Source organism: Hyla sarda, chromosome 5 (genome assembly GCF_029499605.1).
Source record: "Hyla sarda isolate aHylSar1 chromosome 5, aHylSar1.hap1, whole genome shotgun sequence".
Lineage (NCBI taxonomy): Eukaryota > Metazoa > Chordata > Amphibia > Anura > Hylidae > Hyla > Hyla sarda.
Window position 1 is genome coordinate 212,225,096 of NC_079193.1, and position 19,941 is coordinate 212,245,036.

At 42.1% G+C, this 19,941-nt stretch overlaps 1 protein-coding gene across 1 annotated transcript in view; it reads left to right on the plus strand.

The window, feature by feature from the left end:
* LOC130273762 (uncharacterized) overlaps nucleotides 1-19,941 on the plus strand; it is a 29,558-nt gene extending 9,617 nt beyond the window's left edge. Inside the window, exons 2-3 of the mRNA XM_056521058.1 lie at nucleotides 6,761-6,827; nucleotides 17,013-19,941. Of these exons, the coding sequence (XP_056377033.1) occupies nucleotides 18,103-19,191 (1,089 nt within the window). The 5' untranslated portion in view covers nucleotides 6,761-6,827; nucleotides 17,013-18,102 and the 3' untranslated portion in view covers nucleotides 19,192-19,941. The remainder of the gene's footprint in view (nucleotides 1-6,760; nucleotides 6,828-17,012) is intronic.

Here is a 19,941-nt window from a genome sequence, read left to right on the forward strand (position 1 = left end):
ACTGTCCTATACTTTACATTACACGGATCCCTCAACATGCGATGGTTTCAACAAACGATGGTACGTTTGGAATGGATTACCATCGTATGTTGAGGGACCACTGTAGTTGTTAACTAAATAAACATTCAGCCGATTCCTCCTGACACATCATACACGTGCACAGTAAGCTTGGTTACATGTTCATGTGTTCTTATTTCGGAGAGCGGGGAATAAGTCCCTGAAAGACTACTCTGGTGGCAGATCTCTATACATAAAGGCAATATTAGTAAGTGATTCCTTCTACAGTGTAGGATGTTATCAGTACTGCACATATTTCATGGAAATCCTTATAGAAAATGCATTCTTCCTAGAAAAGGCAATTACCCTTATAAATATTGTATAGTATTCTGTGGTGGCATAGTAATGGAGAATGAAGGATGCTCCAATTCTTTACTTAAAGGGGTATTCCAGGAAAAAAAACTTTTTTCTTTATATCAACTGGCTCCAGAAAGTTAAAAAATTTGTAAATTACTTCTATTAAATTTTTTTAATCCTTTCAATAATTATCAGCTGCTGAAGTTGAGTTCTGTTTTCTGTCTGGCAACAGTGCTCTCTGCTGACATCTCTGCTCGTCTCGGGAACTGCACAGAGTAGAAGAGGTTTGCTATGGGGATTTGTTTCTAAACTGGGCGGTTCCCGAGACACGTGTCATCAGAGAGCACTTAGACAGAAAAGAACAACTCAACTTCAGAAGCTCATAAGTACTGAAAGGATGAAGTTTTTTTAATAGAAATAATTTATAAATCTGCTTAACTTTCCGGAGCCAGTTGATACATATATAAAAAAAAGTTTTTTCCTGGATAACCCCTTTAACGCCATGAAAATCAATTAGTGTTTAAAACCTTCCTCTGGCCGGCCATGAGCCAACACTTCTTTTCCATTTAAGCATCTAGTCATCCTTAAGGCATTTTCTCAGAGTAAAGGCTATCAGAATAGAAAGATATTGCATATATTTACAGACGTACAGATGCACAGGGGCTATCGGAATCGATACTGCAATCTAGAATTCACAAGCCTAAACTTATTAGCTCCTTTGGATAGGGGATAAGATGTCATAGTGCCGGAGTACCCCTTTAATCTCAGGGCAATCAGAGAAAAGTTACTATAGACAGGGACCAATGTTAAATGACCCCTCCCCTGTGTTTTCAATCTAAGTATAAAGAAAAAAAATGAGTATGTGCCTCCTCAGTTGGTCCTTTTATAATCGTTGAATTGTCAATGAAGTTTATTGCCGATCATTGTCTCTTCTGCTCCAACTAAGCCATATTGTTCTGTGCTGCCGTAGAAGACGACACTAAGGTTTTTTTTTGTCAAATAAAAATATTACAAAAAAAATTCTGTTCCTGCTAAAAGAGACCAAAATACATCTTCAAATATGATGGAACTGGGTTGTTAATTAGACCTGTATTCTGACTATGTCTTGTTTACTATGCATCTTTTGTCTGTTTTAGCATATATCCTGAGTTTTAACTATGGTTATCTGTCCTGTTTGATATAAGGATTTAACTTGCTCTGTTTTAGTATTTGTGTATGTTCCTTCTGCATTTACCTTGATATATCATAGTCCATGTTCACACTGTGCGTTATGTCAGTTCTGTTTTTACCTTGTTCATTCCTGCTTCTCCTAGGATAGAATTTGCTCTGAGCCTTGTGCTAATCTGTCTATCTAGGAGTGAGTGAGTCTTGTGCCTGCACCCGTGTTTGCTTGTATTTGGTATTTCTGTTTCCTCCTAGGCCAGTATCCTGATCGGTGGAGAGTGCCCACTGGTTAGGAGTTTATTTGGCTTTGGTTTTTTATGTCCCTCCATGCTTGGAGTGGGGTGTCTAGTGTGTTCTTTGTTCTAAGTTCAGTGTGAACAGTAAGTACCCTTAATTTCCTGACCCATTTTATGTTAGTATGCTATATCCTGCCCTGTTTGTATTTATACAGTCATGGCCATAAATGTTGGCACCCCTGAAGTTTTTCTAGAAAATGAAGTATTTCTCACATAAAAGGATTGCAGTAACACGTGTTTTGCTAAACACATGTTTATTACCTTTGTGTGTATTGGAACTAAACCAAAAAAGGGAGGAAAAAAGCAAATTGGACATAATGTCACAGCAAACTCCAAAAATGGGCTGGAAAAAATTATTGGCGCCCTTTCAAAATTGTTGATAAATAAGATTATTTCAAGCATGTGATGCTCCTTTAAACTCACCTGGGGCAAGTAACAGGTGTGGACAATATGAAAATCACACCTGAAAGCAGATAAAAAGGAGAGAAGTTCACTTAGTCTTTGCATTGTGTATCTGTGTGTGCCACCCTAAGCATGGACAACAGAAAGAGGAGAAGAGAACTGTCTGAGGACTTGAGAACCAAAACTGTGGAAAAATATCAACAGCCTGAAGGTTACAAGTCCATCTCCAGAGATCTAGATTTGCTTTTGTCCATAGTGCACAACATTATCAAGACGTTTGCAACCCATGGCAATGTAGCTAATCTCCCTGGACGTGGACGGAAGAGAAAAATTGATGAAAGGTGTCAACGCAGGATAGTCCGGATGGTGGCTCCCTACCACTGTAGGTAGCGCTCGGGCCCATTCATATTTATGACATACCTGACATCTACATGTGAATAGCCAGGTTCCGGCGGTAGTTTCTCTTCCAGGTACCTTGCTTCTGGACAATACCCCTAATGGGGAAATTTTTTTCTTTACTTTCTAGGCATCCTGAAGGGACTGGAGGTAGTGAAATCATCATTTGCCAACACATTGCCTTTGAAACTACTTGGTATTCTGATAGCATCTTTTTTTACTTTTTTTTTTTACAGGTTATCCTCAGGAAACTAGCCAGTCCGGTATTTGTCACATATCATGTACTGTTTCTACATTATTTATACCTTGCTGTGATGGACCTGATTTAAAAATCACATTTTTAGTGTCTGTCTATGAGTGATTGAAGCACTATGCATACTTACTGAAACAGTATATTCAGACCCTATATGCTGTATCTTTGATTACTCTGATGTTTGACTTATCAGACTATGTGTCAAGGAGATAATTGATTGTACCACTACTATTGTTCCCCTGAGGAAGCAGCTTTATGCAGCGGAAACACGTTGGGCCATTTACATCATTGGTAAAAGTGGCATCAGATCATGTCTGAATATGTTATATGGTCAAAGAACTGGTGTATTTTAGCCAAAAAACTAGTAAAATTTACGTTTTAGAGCACTTCCTATGGGCTATTTCCCTTTTTTGATATAACTACATCTCCGAGCATGCCCTTCGGGGATCAGTACATGCTGGGAGTTGTAGTTTTGCAACAGCTGGAGGTGCACTGGTTGGAAAATACTGAGTTAGGTAACAGAACCTAACTCAAGGTTTTCCAACCAGTGTGCCTCCAGCTGTTGCAAAAGTACAACTTCCAGCATGCACGGTCTGTCAGTGCATGCTGGGAGTTGTAGTTTTGCAACAGCTGGAGGTTTTCCCCCATGTGAATGTACAGGGTACAATCACAGGAGCGGGTTTACAGTAAGTTCCCTGCTTCAAGTTTGAGCTGCGGCAAATTTTCCACCGCAGCTCAAACTCCTAGCGGGAAACTCACCGTAAACCCCGCCCATGTGAATGTACCCTAAAAACACTACACTGACACAAAATGAAGGGTAAAACACTTATACACACGCTTACACTGTCTCCCCCCCTTCCCCCCCCCCCCCCCAATAAAAATGTAAAAACATTTTGTACGGAAGTGTTTCCAAAATGGAGCCTCCAGCTGTTGCAAAACAACTCCCAGCATTGCCGGACAGCCACTGACTGTCCAGGCATGCTGGGAGTTTAGCAACAGCTGGAGGCACCCTGTTTGGGAATCACTGGCGTAGAATATTTTTGGTAGCGGAGGCAATTGTAAGGCCCTATTCACATGACAGAATTTCCGCTCATCCGCCCCAATTTCGCTTCCGCTTAGGAAAATTTTGTGCTGAATTGGTGCGGAACCCAAATTCCATTCTGCAGAAGTGTGAATGGGAGTGTGGACTCCCACAGAAGTGTATTAAGCTTTCATTTGAGGAGGAATTCCTTAAGTGGAATTCCACTTGAGGAAATTCTGCTGTGTGAATAGGGCCTAATGCTTGCATCCGGGTCCGCCCGCTATGCAAATCCCTAATTTAGGCCTCAAATGCGCATTTCGCTCTCTCAACTTGGAGCCTTGTCACATTTCAAGGAAACAGCTTAGGGCCACATTTGGGGTATTTCCGTACTCAGGAGCAATTGCGTTACAAATTTTGGGGGGCTTTTTCTCCTTTTACCCTGTATGAAAAGGACAAGTTGGGGTCTACACCAGCATGTTAGTGTAAAAAAATTATTTTACACTAACATGCTGGTGTTGCCCATACTTTTCATTTTCACAAGAGGTAAAAGGAAAAAATACCCCCAAAATTTGTAATGCAATTTCTTCTGAGTACGGAAATACCCCATATGTGGGCGCACAACATGGCTCAGGAGTGAGAGCGCACTATGTACATTTGAGGCCTAAATTGGTGATTTGCACAGGGGTGGCTGATTTTACAGCAGTTCTGACATAAATGCTAAAAAATAAATACCCCTGTGTGACCCCATTTTGTAAACTACACCCCTCATGGAAGGTAACAAGGGGTATAGTGAGCTTTAACACCCCACAGGTGTTTGATGAATTTTCATTAAAGGGGTACTCCGCTGCTCATAGCCGTCAAACTCCCTCCCACAGACTTGCATTGAGGGGGTGGGGCTATGACATCATGAGCTTCTGCTGCCGGCTCCAGCATTCCGAACACTTTGTTCCAAACGCTGAGCAGTGGAGTACCCCCTTAAAGTTGGATGGGAAAATGAAGAAAAAAAATTTTTTTTTCACTAAGGTAAATAGTTTTGTACGGAAGTGTTTCCAAAATGGAGCCTCCAGCTGTTGCAAAACAACTCCCAGCATTGCCGGACAGCCACTGACTGTCCAGGCATGCTGGGAGTTTAGCAACAGCTGGAGGCACCCTGTTTGGGAATCACTGGCGTAGAATATTTTTGGTAGCGGAGGCAATTGTAAGGCCCTATTCACATGACAGAATTTCCGCTCATCCGCCCCAAATTCGCTTCCGCTTAGGAAAATTTTGTGCTGAATTGGTGCGGAACCCAAATTCCATTCTGCAGAAGTGTGAATGGGAGTGTGGACTCCCACAGAAGTGTATTAAGCTTTCATTTGAGGAGGAATTCCTTAAGTGGAATTCCACTTGAGGAAATTCTGCTGTGTGAATAGGGCCTAATGCTTGCATCCGGGTCCGCCCGCTATGCAAATCCCTAATTTAGGCCTCAAATGCGCATTTCGCTCTCTCAACTTGGAGCCTTGTCACATTTCAAGGAATGCATACAAAGTGCCAACATTTATTTATATGTTCCCATACCATGCAAAATTAGAACATCAAAGAAAAAACCAGGGTATTCAGGGACACAAATTTCAAACTTTATTGTTTTAGAAAAAAGGACATACATTTAAAAACATTTTAAAAAAAGGGGGGGTACAAAATACCAAGATGGTCCTACAGATGCACAACCGGAGGTCCATAGAACAAGAGGTTAATCACCAAGGAAATACCTATATATACAGATGGCTATAGAGAGCCTACTTTATAATAGCAAAAGTGTCCCAGCTAGTGGCTATATTTAGTAAGGTAACAGCCATATACATTTATACACATAGCAAGAGGTTGTTAGTTTCACCTTCTAAGGACACACCAGGACCTCCGTCACCCAACGTTTCGCAATTAGATGCTTCTTCCGGGGCGTAGTTTACTGTGGGTCTGCCACCTATTTATACACCTAAATAGCCTATCATATGTGTCAACGTAGTATTGCCTCACCTCCGGGTATGCGTCATCCCTGCTTCCTTATTTCGCGCCGTGTCACATGACCCGTCGTGTCATGTGACTGCTTATCGCGAGATTTAAGGGTCACGGGATTCATTATACCATCGCGAGATCCTACCATCGCGAGATCCTACCATCATGTGGTATCCCGCTGCCTGAGCCGAGGACATGTCAGGTGACCATCCTGGTCACATGACACATCATAGATTAAAGCATAATACGGGGAACTAACTCCCAAACCATGGAGACCACATTAATGACGATCTCCCTCTATATATTGGAGACTCCGATAGAGTGCTACCTACAGGTAAAAAAAGTGATAGTTTAAGAGTAAAAAAGTGCAATAATTGTCGATACCGATAAGTAAAAAATGAAAGTGCAAAAGTGCAGTGTTTGCCGAAATCTTTAACTCAGCTGTTGGGACATGTAAAACAGTTATTATGAACTGTAAGTATAATAAAGAGTATAGAAAATATTAAATAATTAAACCAAATGACCTATATATATCATCCTGTGTATTACACCTAATGACCTATTTCATATTATTCTCCCCCTTCTCCAACGATTCATTACCCATATATATCATCCTATAAAATTAGTATTATTCACCCCCTTCTCCAATAATCCATTACACATAACAAATTATTATTATATACAATACCAACAATAAATTACAATTTCATATTATGTACAGTCACAGTCCTATATGCAAACAATAGTGACTTAGCACCTATAGAGTTATGTTAAAAGATATGGCTCGTACCGCAGGTACAAATATACTCATGGTCGAGTCATATCATGTAACACCCAGTGTACAAAGTGAAATAATTATATATTAATTTTCTTTTGTTTAAGATGGAGGTCAACCCGTCAAAAAGACAAATAATACTCCAATGGCCAAGTGAGAAAGAGTGTGTAGTGTGTGAGTATCATAGTGATTAAACTAAATGTGATTGTAATTCCACATATAACACATACAAAGACATACAGGGCCCACATTTACACATTAAATTCCACATATCTAAAGCACCACGTCACAAACAAACAAATAACGACAAAATTAATATCAATTACAAAACACCACGTGAGGTACATACCGTGACCACCACCATTGTGAAAAGACGTGACATATCTTGCGCTGTACTGGAAAGAAAGGGGGAATAATTATTCGTGTTCATAAATATGTTGACATGTTAAAATACCTGTTCTAAACGAGTCACTTGGTATAATAAATAAACCCCATTTGGGAGAAGTGGGTCCTGATATTGAGCATCTTAGATACATTAATATCATATGAAGGAGGGGGGGGGAAGGGGGAAAGAGGAAAAGAAGGGGAAATAAAAGAGGGGGGAAAGAGAAAGGAAAAGGGGTGGGGGGGGGGAAGAAAGGAAGGGGGGGGGGAAATGGGGGGGAAAAGAAAGAAGGGGGAAGGGGGGGAAAGGGAAGAGAGAAAGAAAACAAGGGGGAAAAAAGAAGGGAAGGGGGGGAAAAAAAGGGGGGAAAAGGGGAAGAAAAAGGGGGAGGAGAAGAGAAAATGGAAGAAAGAAAAAGAAGAAAGAGAGAAAAAAGGAAAAAAAGAAGGAAAAAAAAGGAAGGGAAAAAGGAGGAAAAGAGAAGAATAAAGTTACCCCGTCATATGGTGAACCGAGCATTAGGGTTATATAGTCCACAGTATATTGCATGAACCCCATTGGGTAATACCAAAGGTGTATTGCAGTTAATCAGGTCATGTAGAAAAGTCACAATTCACAATGCGATATTACATATTGCACTTAGTCCATAGGATATATATTGCACAAACGTCCAAAATATTCTTCCTATGATCGCAATTATATGTTTGATCTTGTATAAGGTATATCCCATAATTCAAGGAATCAGGTGCCGCACCATCCAAAGATATTCATTACATTAGGTTAATAACTCAATATTCCTAGGTAAAAAGGGAGGAAAAGCAAGGTGTAAATTCAATTAAAATTATTTAAAAAAATGAAAAAAGGTTAAAACCCTATGTCAGAGATCTCGCATCGCACCCAAAGTCTACAGAAAGGGGACAAAGCTGTTAACCTCATTTAGGCCTTGGGGAATCATCGTGTCAAGTCGAAATATCCAGCGTGTTTCACGTTGGGCTACCACTTTCTGCCAGTTCCCTCCTCTTGGGCCAACAGGTACATGGTCAATGCCTCTGAATCTCAAGAGGCTGGCATCACAGTCATGTTTACTCTTAAAATGTCGGGGCATAGTTTTCACACATGGGCGATCTGGTTGCTCTAGGGCCATTCTTATGTCGAGCACATGTTCCCGAACCCTTCTACGGAGCGGGCGTATAGTTTTGCCAACATATAACAGCCCGCAGGGACACGTTGCAATGTAGACGACCCCTTTGGTTGCACAGTTGATGTGATGTCTAATGTCGTATGTGTGGGAGTTTGTAGAGTTTTTAAAGGTAGTACACCTATCCATGTTTGTGCATGCAACGCAGTTGCCACATGGATAGCTTCCCATTTTGGGTCCCCTTGAACCAAAAATGTAGGGTTCAGATCTAATTGTATAGTGGCTTTGTACAAGTTGATCCTTCAAGTTTTTTGCACATCTAAAGGAAATGGATGGCCTTGTCCCAACAATATTGTTAAGTGTTTCATCATTTTGCAAAATTGGCCAATGTCGGCCCAAGATTTCCCTTACTTCTGCACTTCGTGAGTGAAAATCAAATATGCACCTCACCTGTTTAGAAGGTTGGGTGGCAGATTTTGGTAAGTGAAGTAAAGTGGTCCGATTGCTTCTTTTAGCACGCCAGTATGCTCTGTTGATGACACGATTGCTATAGCCTCGTTCTCGGAATCTAGTTTTTAGGTCCTGTGCCTGTTGTTCAAACAAACAATCGTCAGAACATAATCTCCTGGCCCTTAAGAATTGTCCCACTGGTATATTCCTTACCAGGTGATCCGGATGTGCTGACTTAGCATGGAGTAGGGTGTTAGCGGCTGTTGCTTTTCGATGTAAGTTGGTTTGTACTGTGCCATCTTCTGCCACCTGTATATCAATGTCCAAAAAGTCGATGTTAGTTTTATTGCATTTATATGTAAGTCGTATGTTCAAGTCATTTTGATTGAGGTAGACTATAAATTCCTCCAATTCATTCACTGTACCCTGCCAGACAATCAAAATATCGTCAATATAACGGCCCCACGAGATCACCTTGTCGAGGTGAGGGGCCGTGTCAGACGTAAAGAGGGTCCTCTCCCACAGCCCCAGGAACAGGTTAGCGTATGAGGGCGCACAAGACGCCCCCATCGCTGTGCCCTGGCGCTGCAGGTAGAGGACCCCCTTAAACATAAAGAAATTTTTACTGAGAGCAAAGGTAAGTAATTCAATAATAAATGCACATAAATCCACGTCAGTGTTGTTTGCCTCCAGAAAGAATTTTGTTGCTGCTATTCCATCTGAGTGACGTGACCCCCCCCCCCCCCCCCCAATAAAAATGTAAAAACATTTTGTACGGAAGTGTTTCCAAAATGGAGCCTCCAGCTGTTGCAAAACAACTCCCAGCATTGCCGGACAGCCACTGACTGTCCAGGCATGCTGGGAGTTTAGCAACAGCTGGAGGCACCCTGTTTGGGAATCACTGGCGTAGAATATTTTTGGTAGCGGAGGCAATTGTAAGGCCCTATTCACATGACAGAATTTCCGCTCATCCGCCCCAAATTCGCTTCCGCTTAGGAAAATTTTGTGCTGAATTGGTGCGGAACCCAAATTCCATTCTGCAGAAGTGTGAATGGGAGTGTGGACTCCCACAGAAGTGTATTAACCCCTTAAGGACCAAGGACGTACCGGTACGTCCTTGGTCCTGCTCTTCCGATATAACGCGGGGTTACACAGTAACCCCGCGTCATATCATGGCGGGCCCGGCGTCATAGTGAAGCCGGGACCCGCCTCTAATAGCGCGCAGCGCCGATCGTGGCGCCGCGCGCTATTAACCCTTTAGCCGCGCGCTCAAAGCTGAGCCGCGCGGCTAAAAGTGAAAGTGAAAGTTCCCGGCTAGCTCAGTCGGGCTGTTCGGGATAGCCGCGGCTAATCGCGGCATCCCGAACAGCTGACAGGACAGCGGGAGGGCCCCTTCCTGCCTCCTCGCTGTCCGATCGCCGAATGACTGCTCAGTGCCTGAGATCCAGGCATGAGCAGTCATCCGGCAGAATCGTTGATCACTGGTTTCTTATGAGAAACCAGTGATCAACATAGAAGATCAGTGTGTGCAGTGTTATAGGTCCCTATGGGACCTATAACACTGCAAAAAAAAAGTGAAAAAAAAAAGTGAATAAAGATCATTTAACTCCTCCCCTATTAAAAGTTTGAATCACCCCCCTTTTCCAATAAAAAAAAAAACACAGTGTAAATAAAAATAAAAATAAACATATGTGGTATCACCGCGTGCGGAAATGTCCGAATTATAAAAATATATCATTAATTAAACCGCTCGGTCAATGGCGTGCGCGCAAAAAAATTCCAAAGTCCAAAATAGTGCATTTTTGGTCACTTTTTATATCATTTAAAAATGAATAAAAAGTGATCAATAAGTCCTATCAATGCAAAAATGGTACCGTTAAAAACTTCAGATCACGGCGCAAAAAATGAGCCCTCATACCGCCCCATACACGGAAAAATAAAAAAGTTATAGGGGTCAGAAGATGACAATTTTAAACGTATTAATTTTCCTGCATGTAGTTATGATTTTTTCCAGAAGTCCGACAAAATCAAACCTATATAAGTAGGGTATCATTTTAATCATATGGACCTACAGAATACAAATCAGGTGTCATTTTTACCGAAAAATGTACTACGTAGAAACGGAAGCCCCCAAAAGTTACAAAACAGCGTTTTTTTTTCAATTTTGTCGCACAATGATTTTTTTTCCCGCTTCACCATAGATTTTTGGGCAAAATGACTGACGTCATTACAAAGTAGAATTGGTGGCGCAAAAAATAAGCCATCATATGGATTTTTAGGTGTAAATTTGAAAGAGTTATGATTTTTTAAAGGCAAGGAGCAAAAAACGAAAATGCAAAAACGGAAAAACCTCCGGTCCTTAAGGGGTTAAGCTTTCATTTGAGGAGGAATTCCTTAAGTGGAATTCCACTTGAGGAAATTCTGCTGTGTGAATAGGGCCTAATGCTTGCATCCGGGTCCGCCCGCTATGCAAATCCCTAATTTAGGCCTCAAATGCGCATTTCGCTCTCTCAACTTGGAGCCTTGTCACATTTCAAGGAAACAGCTTAGGGCCACATTTGGGGTATTTCCGTACTCAGGAGCAATTGCGTTACAAATTTTGGGGGGCTTTTTCTCCTTTTACCCTGTATGAAAAGGACAAGTTGGGGTCTACACCAGCATGTTAGTGTAAAAAAATTATTTTACACTAACATGCTGGTGTTGCCCATACTTTTCATTTTCACAAGAGGTAAAAGGAAAAAATACCCCCAAAATTTGTAATGCAATTTCTTCTGAGTACGGAAATACCCCATATGTGGGCGCACAACATGGCTCAGGAGTGAGAGTGCACTATGTACATTTGAGGCCTAAATTGGTGATTTGCACAGGGGTGGCTGATTTTACAGCAGTTCTGACATAAATGCTAAAAAATAAATACCCCTGTGTGACCCCATTTTGTAAACTACACCCCTCATGGAAGGTAACAAGGGGTATAGTGAGCTTTAACACCCCACAGGTGTTTGATGAATTTTCATTAAAGGGGTACTCCGCTGCTCATAGCCGTCAAACTCCCTCCCACAGACTTGCATTGAGGGGGTGGGGCTATGACATCATGAGCTTCTGCTGCCGGCTCCAGCGTTCCGAACACTTTGTTCCAAACGCTGAGCAGTGGAGTACCCCCTTAAAGTTGGATGGGAAAATGAACAAACAATCGATCAGAACATAATCTCCTGGCCCTTAAGAATTGTCCCACTGGTATATTCCTTACCAGGTGATCCGGATGTGCTGACTTAGCATGGAGTAGGGTGTTAGCGGCTGTTGCTTTTCGATGTAAGTTGGTTTGTACTGTGCCATCTTCTGCCACCTGTATATCAATGTCCAAAAAGTCGATGTTAGTTTTATTGCATTTATATGTAAGTCGTATGTTCAAGTCATTTTGATTGAGGTAGACTATAAATTCCTCCAATTCATTCACTGTACCCTGCCAGACAATCAAAATATCGTCAATATAACGGCCCCTCGAGATCACCTTGTCGAGGTGAGGGGCCGTGTCAGACGTAAAGAGGGTCCTCTCCCACAGCCCCAGGAACAGGTTAGCGTATGAGGGCGCACAAGACGCCCCCATCGCTGTGCCCTGGCGCTGCAGGTAGAGGACCCCCTTAAACATAAAGAAATTTTTACTGAGAGCAAAGGTAAGTAATTCAATAATAAATGCACATAAATCCACGTCAGTGTTGTTTGCCTCCAGAAAGAATTTTGTTGCTGCTATTCCATCTGAGTGACGTGACCCCCCCCCCCCCAATAAAAATGTAAAAACATTTTGTACGGAAGTGTTTCCAAAATGGAGCCTCCAGCTGTTGCAAAACAACTCCCAGCATTGCCGGACAGCCACTGACTGTCCAGGCATGCTGGGAGTTTAGCAACAGCTGGAGGCACCCTGTTTGGGAATCACTGGCGTAGAATATTTTTGGTAGCGGAGGCAATTGTAAGGCCCTATTCACATGACAGAATTTCCGCTCATCCGCCCCAATTTCGCTTCCGCTTAGGAAAATTTTGTGCTGAATTGGTGCGGAACCCAAATTCCATTCTGCAGAAGTGTGAATGGGAGTGTGGACTCCCACAGAAGTGTATTAAGCTTTCATTTGAGGAGGAATTCCTTAAGTGGAATTCCACTTGAGGAAATTCTGCTGTGTGAATAGGGCCTAATGCTTGCATCCGGGTCCGCCCGCTATGCAAATCCCTAATTTAGGCCTCAAATGCGCATTTCGCTCTCTCAACTTGGAGCCTTGTCACATTTCAAGGAAACAGCTTAGGGCCACATTTGGGGTATTTCCGTACTCAGGAGCAATTGCGTTACAAATTTTGGGGGGCTTTTTCTCCTTTTACCCTGTATGAAAAGGACAAGTTGGGGTCTACACCAGCATGTTAGTGTAAAAAAATTATTTTACACTAACATGCTGGTGTTGCCCATACTTTTCATTTTCACAAGAGGTAAAAGGAAAAAATACCCCCAAAATTTGTAATGCAATTTCTTCTGAGTACGGAAATACCCCATATGTGGGCGCACAACATGGCTCAGGAGTGAGAGCGCACTATGTACATTTGAGGCCTAAATTGGTGATTTGCACAGGGGTGGCTGATTTTACAGCAGTTCTGACATAAATGCTAAAAAATAAATACCCCTGTGTGACCCCATTTTGTAAACTACACCCCTCATGGAAGGTAACAAGGGGTATAGTGAGCTTTAACACCCCACAGGTGTTTGATGAATTTTCATTAAAGGGGTACTCCGCTGCTCATAGCCGTCAAACTCCCTCCCACAGACTTGCATTGAGGGGGTGGGGCTATGACATCATGAGCTTCTGCTGCCGGCTCCAGCGTTCCGAACACTTTGTTCCAAACGCTGAGCAGTGGAGTACCCCCTTAAAGTTGGATGGGAAAATGAAGAAAAAAATTTTTTTTTTCACTAAGGTAAATAGGAAAAAAGCCCCTCAAAATGTGTAACCCCCTTTCTTCTGAGTAAGAACATACCCCATATGTGGATGTAAAGTGCTCTGCAGGCGAACTACATTGCTCAGAAGAGAAGGAGCGCCATTGAGCTTTTGGAGAGAAAATTTGTCTGGAATTGAAGGCCACATATGTCTACAATGCCCCCATGAGCCAGAACAATGGACCACCCCACATGTGTCCCCATTTTGGAAACTATACCCATCACGTAATGTAATAAGGGGTACAGTGAGCATTTACACTACAGGTGTCTGACAGATTTTTTTAACAGTGGTCCGTGAAAATGAAAAATTTTAATGAAAAATTTGCACAGCCTACTGTTCCAAAGATCTGTCAAACGCCAGTGGGGTGTAAATGCTCACTGTACCCCTTATTAAATTCTGTGAGGGGAATAGATTCCAAAATAGGGTCACATGGGGGGGCTTTGGGCTTTGTAAACGCACATGGCCTCCGTCTTCCATTCCAAACAAATTCTCTCTCCAAAAGCTCAATGGCACTCCTTCTCTTCTGAGCATTGTAATTTGCCAGCAGAGCACTTGACGTCCACACATGGGGTATTTCAATACTCAGAAGAAATGGGTTTACAAATTTTGGTGGGCATTTCTCCTATTACCCCTTGTAAAAATGTAAAATTTGGGGAAAAGACAGCATTTTAGTGAAAACAAATTTTTTTGAATTTAAAGAAAAGTCATCAAACACCTGTGGGGTGTTAAGGCTCACTGCACTCCTTGTTACGTTCCTTGAGGTGTGTAGTTTCCAAAACAGTATGCCATGTGTTTCTTTTTCTTTTTTTTTTTTTGCTGTTCTGGCACCATAGGAGCTTCCTAAATGCGGCATGCCCCCCAAAAACCATTTCAGCAAAATTTACTTTCCAAAAGCCAAATATGGCTCCTTCTCTTATGAGCATTATAGTGCACCAGCAGTGTAGTTGACTTCCACACATGGGGTAGTTCCATACTCAGAAGAAATGGGGTTACAAATTTTGGGGGACATTTTCTCCTATTACTCCTTGCAAAAATAAAAAATGTGGTCAAAACCCAGCATTTTTGTGAAATTTTTTTTTTCATTTACACATCCGACTTTAACAAAAGTTTGTCAATCACCTGTGGAGTGTTAAGGCTCACTGTACCCCTTGTTACGTTCCTTGAGGGGTGTAGTTTCCAAAATAGTATGCCATGTGGGTTTTCTTTTTGCTGTTCTGGCCCCATAGGGACTTCCTAAATGTGACATGCCCCTCAAACACCATTTCAGCAAAATTCACTCTCCAAAATCCAAAATGTTTTATATGTCCCTTTTCATATTGTGAATTGCATAGTGTACAACCACTGTACTTTATTCTTTATTTGATGCAAAATAATAAATTATCATAAAAAAAAAAAAAAGAAGCAGCAGCTATAATATTACAAGTAAAATACTAAGCTTCTTCATTTTAAAGCTCACAACTACTTGGGGATTGTTAGGTGGACATAAAAAGTGCACTAAGATGAGCTACTAAAGACCAAAAACCTTATGCAGTATACAGTGACCCCCCGACTTATGATGGCCCCGACATATGATCAGTTCAACATATGATGGCCTCTCAGAGCCCATCGTATGTTGAAGGCAGCATTGACATATGATACTGCTGTGTGTCGGGGCCATCGTACAAATAGCTATCTGACAGCGCTGACAACTTCAGCAACTGACAGTTGTTTAATGTGCCCCGTGTGCCCCGTTCTGCCTCCTGTTACTCACATGCTGTCCTACTAACTCATACAGGCTTCCACTGTGAGCTCCGTGTAAGCCTCGCCCCCCAGTGCAGCCATAGCCAATAGCCTGCAGCATCTTGCTGCAGGCATCCAATGAGCTGCTGGCTGCCCTCCCCTTCCTTTGCTATAGAGCTGTAGTCGGCAGGATCGTAATGGAGGACATTCTGTCCCCCCTGAAGGTATTTAAAGAACTGTACAGTACTGTATGCAATGTCACACATCACATACAATACATATACACACTATATACCCCATACATCAATGTTTCCCTATCAGTGTGCCTCCAGCTGTTGCAAAACTATAACTCCCAGCATGCCCAGACAGTGAATGGCTGTACATGCATGCTGGGAGTTGTAGTTGTGCAACAGATGGAGGCACCCTGGTTTGTTAAACACTCCCCATACCCTCCACATACAATGGTCAACCCAGAACCAATTAGCAGTTTCCAATAGAGATATGTATTCAACATACAATGGTTCCGAGGCCCCAGAACCAATTAGCATTTTTACATAGACATATGTACTCGACATATGATGGTTTCAACATATGATGGTTCTCCTGGAACCAATTAATATCATATGCTGAGGGACCACTGTATTGTTTTCATGCAGGGGCCCTCCCTATCTGTACCCGCTCCTGGGCATTTTTCACGTTTTCATGGGTTATAACACATTTCTGGACAAAATAGTTTGTTCAGATACAGATTAAGATTGGATCTAAAGTAAGAGGAAAGTTAATCAATAACCAGTGTTGTTGTCACGATAAGGAAATGCTTTCCAACCTTTTTAAGCTCAGGGTACACCTTGAAAGCTTCTTATTGCGGGGGAAGCCGACTTATTGTGGATAACAATGCTCGCTAATGCCAAACACCCCCTACCCCCCCCCCCCCCCAGGATTAACAATGTGCATTGATTCCACAACCGCCCATCTATGAGAGAAATGTGCACTGATTCCACATTCTCACCCACTCCATGGATAGCAGTGTACACTGAATAAAAAAACACCCCCCAAAAGCAATGTACCAACATTACCCCCTCCACCCCTGGATAGTAGCTTCACTGTTCACTTGCTACCATTACTTCTATTGCTTATGGGGCTGGGTGCATGCACACAGAACGGTGAGGTAGAGAGTCAGGTCTGGGAACATCACTGAACAGCAGGGAGTCCATGGCCGTTCAGGCTCAGCACTGAGACAGCCGGATGTTCAAGGGCCCGTCTTTCTCTATCTCTCTCTGCCCTTTGGTCAGTGAGTGTGTGTGCCCAGCCCCAGCAGCAAGTAAAGGTGATTTGTGTGTGATGACGGAATGGTTACGGTCACGCGATCCTGGCGCTGTCAGCTCTGATGTGTCGTGGCACAACGGTTGAAAAATGCTGCACTAAAGAGTAAATTCATGTTTTATCTCTGACTAAAAACTTACAGCCTTCTAGACCTCATTTACAGAGATGTATTAACAGTAAAAGAACCGAACCACTGAATTTTAGGTCAGTTTCATACAGGCATAATATGGATTCTTAAGTTAGAGAATTCCCATCACAGTTTATTTGGGAGGTAATGCAAAAGTGATTTATTTTGCAAATATATTTTATTGGCAAAACTGCCTTCTTATGTTGTTCCCATCCTCTGTTCCCATTGTTAACTGCTCATTGTCTAGGTTACTGTCCACTGCTCCAGATATTGATGCAGGGGGGCGGTCCTGGAGCTGGCTGTGAGCAGACACATGTAGAAGCAGCTCCTGAGACACTAACACTTCAAAGCGACCCTAAGCAGAAACTCCTACAGATATCTGCATAAAAATCACCTTGACTGATAGAGGAGAAGGAGAGCTATCTTTTAATACTAAATTTGTGGGACTCGAGTGAGATTTTTGAAGAAAATCACCTCACAGAAGATTGGCAGCTATACAGAGACTCTGGCTGCTACACAGGAGCTGGGTCCTCTCTCTGCAGTGTGCACTGTGCGCTTGGCGGGAAATCCCAAGAGTGTCCAGGACTCACCAACAACCCCATGCTGTCAGGAGTTTTTGGGGCTATACTGAAGACCTGCACACAGGAAAACACAACTTCACCTGAATCCCCATTTATCTGCAGAACCTCGGACATTACTGGCACTTAGGAGCTATAGTCAGGGTGCTCCTAGCACACAGGGAGCTCTACATTCCTCTCCCCAGCAGAGAAAACAAAACAAGGTACTGTCATTCATTTACTCTTCTTTATTACTTCACAAACTCTGTTTAACAATATATTACCTGCACGGAGTCAGTGGCAGGAGGAGAGCGAGAGGAGAGAATTTGTCAGAACAGGAAACATTAATCTTAAGTTTGAGCTGCTGCTGTGCTCCTGTGTGTGAGCTCTGTACAGAGATAAGACCTGTCACTGCTGACAGGGAGCTGTATAGCTGTCTCAGATTACACAGCTATTTAACTATTTCTGAACTGCCACCACAAATACCTCCTTGAATCTATCTGGAGGAAATAAACTTACAGTGACTAGGAATCTCATTCATACATCCTGCTCACTGTCACTGGATTAACCCTTTCATTGCCTGTGGAATTTGTCTCTCTAGAGAAGAAATTTATAGTGACTGTGAATTCTACCTGCTCAATGTCACTAGATTGACCCTTTCATTGCCTGTTCTGATGCGACTGATTTTAACCTCTGAGGCATCACGTGGTAACAATATCTGCTGTTTCTGAATGACTACTTTAATTCACTACTGGTCTGTTAGTGCGTTATACTTTGACTATGAGCAACTATACCCCACGCAAAAGCACTAGAATTCAACAAACTTACCAGAAATCAGTAAAAAGAAATAATTCCGCCTTGTTAGTCCCACAAAAGTATACACCACCCATGTCTAGACAAGGCGACAATTCTGCAAAGGAGAGAAACCCCAATGCTAACAGGTTTACTCCCTTATTGTTATCTGATAAAGCGATGGAGGGCATGCCCTCTGTGGAATCTTCGCCTTCAAAAAGCCCGGTCAAGCAGAAATCCAAACTAGACTCTGACCATGGAGCTACTCCTGATACCCCAGAGGGAAGCAATGACAATGATCCACTGTTAACCATGTCATCTTCAAGTAACGCAGCCTCTGAGCAGTATATAAAGGAGTCCATGCTAATGCTGAGACGCTCCTTTCAACAAGACATCCAAAAACTAATTGAGCCCACTATACAGCAAGTCAGTGTTCTAACCTCCAAAGTGGAGCACATTGAAAATAAGATGGGTGAATTTGCTACGGCTCAAAATAATTTAGCAGATGACCATGATACCACAAAAGATGAAGTCACTGCTCTAAGAATTAAATTGGCGGATATGGAGGATAGGAACAGAAGGAACAATTTAAAATTCAGGGGGATCCCAGAGTCAGTACCACCCAAAGAACTTGAGCCATTCTTAAAAGACTTTGTGAAATCCTTATTACCTGATTGCTCTGCTCAGGAAATGGAGATCGATAGAGCTCACAGATTACCTAGATCCAGAAACATTGATCCCTCTGTGCCACGGGATGTGATTGCTCGTTTCCATTTTTTTAAAACTAAAGAAAATATCTTGCAGGCTATGAGACATACCAAGGAACTACCTGAACGTTTTAAACACATTAACATCTTCATTGACTTATCTCAAACTACGATCCAACAAAGAAGACTATACCAGCCTATCACTACTGCCCTAAGGGAGAACGATATTCCCTACCGGTGGGGGTTTCCTGTGAAACTCATTATCCCAGATGGTAACTCCACCAGGATTGTTCACAACCCGGACCAGGGCCTGGAATTATTAAACAAGTGGGGCATTGCCCCTGCACCTATCAAAAATAGACTTGGATGAACTTGTGGGTTCTCTATAGCTTCTGGGACTTCCCAGCACACCAGAAGACCTGCTAATGCAAGTTAAATATGTTGTTGAACTCTAGTTATTGTTGCAATATTATTACTAATCCATGTTGCTGTTGCTTTTGTTTTCTCTCCTCACCTCATGACTACGGAAAATACCTAGATAGATATTAAGAGACATATTTCCTTAATTATTGTTATATTGGCGTAACAATTACTGTAATGTTGCAATATGATCAACTTAATGTTTACATAGTACCTTATGAAACTGTTTTCTTTTAGGTACTTTACCTCTTACTCTTGATATTCCATGTTTATCCTATTGATAAATTATTTTTCCAGCATTATTCTACCTACGTTTTCAGTAAAATCTCATATAACACATATTATGTTTCCATCCCATTTCCTCCTACATAATATTCACTCCATGTCTCTTCCCACAGGGTGGTAAAGGAGGCCTACTACAGTATGTATGCTATGTACTATAATTCCATACCCACTACATACCACTTTTAATACAGGATCTATACAATCTACTATTCTTATCTTCTCTACCTCAGCCGTTTGTAATATGCGAGGCCTACTCCTCCAAATTTATTCTCTACATCCTCTACTCAGCCCGATGCATAACATCACTTACTATCCTCCTCTTTAATGACTCTCTTTACAATACAGGAGATCTATATATCTTACGCATCTTTTACTCTCCCTTTCTTGTCAGGTATACTTCACTACACTGGAGTTC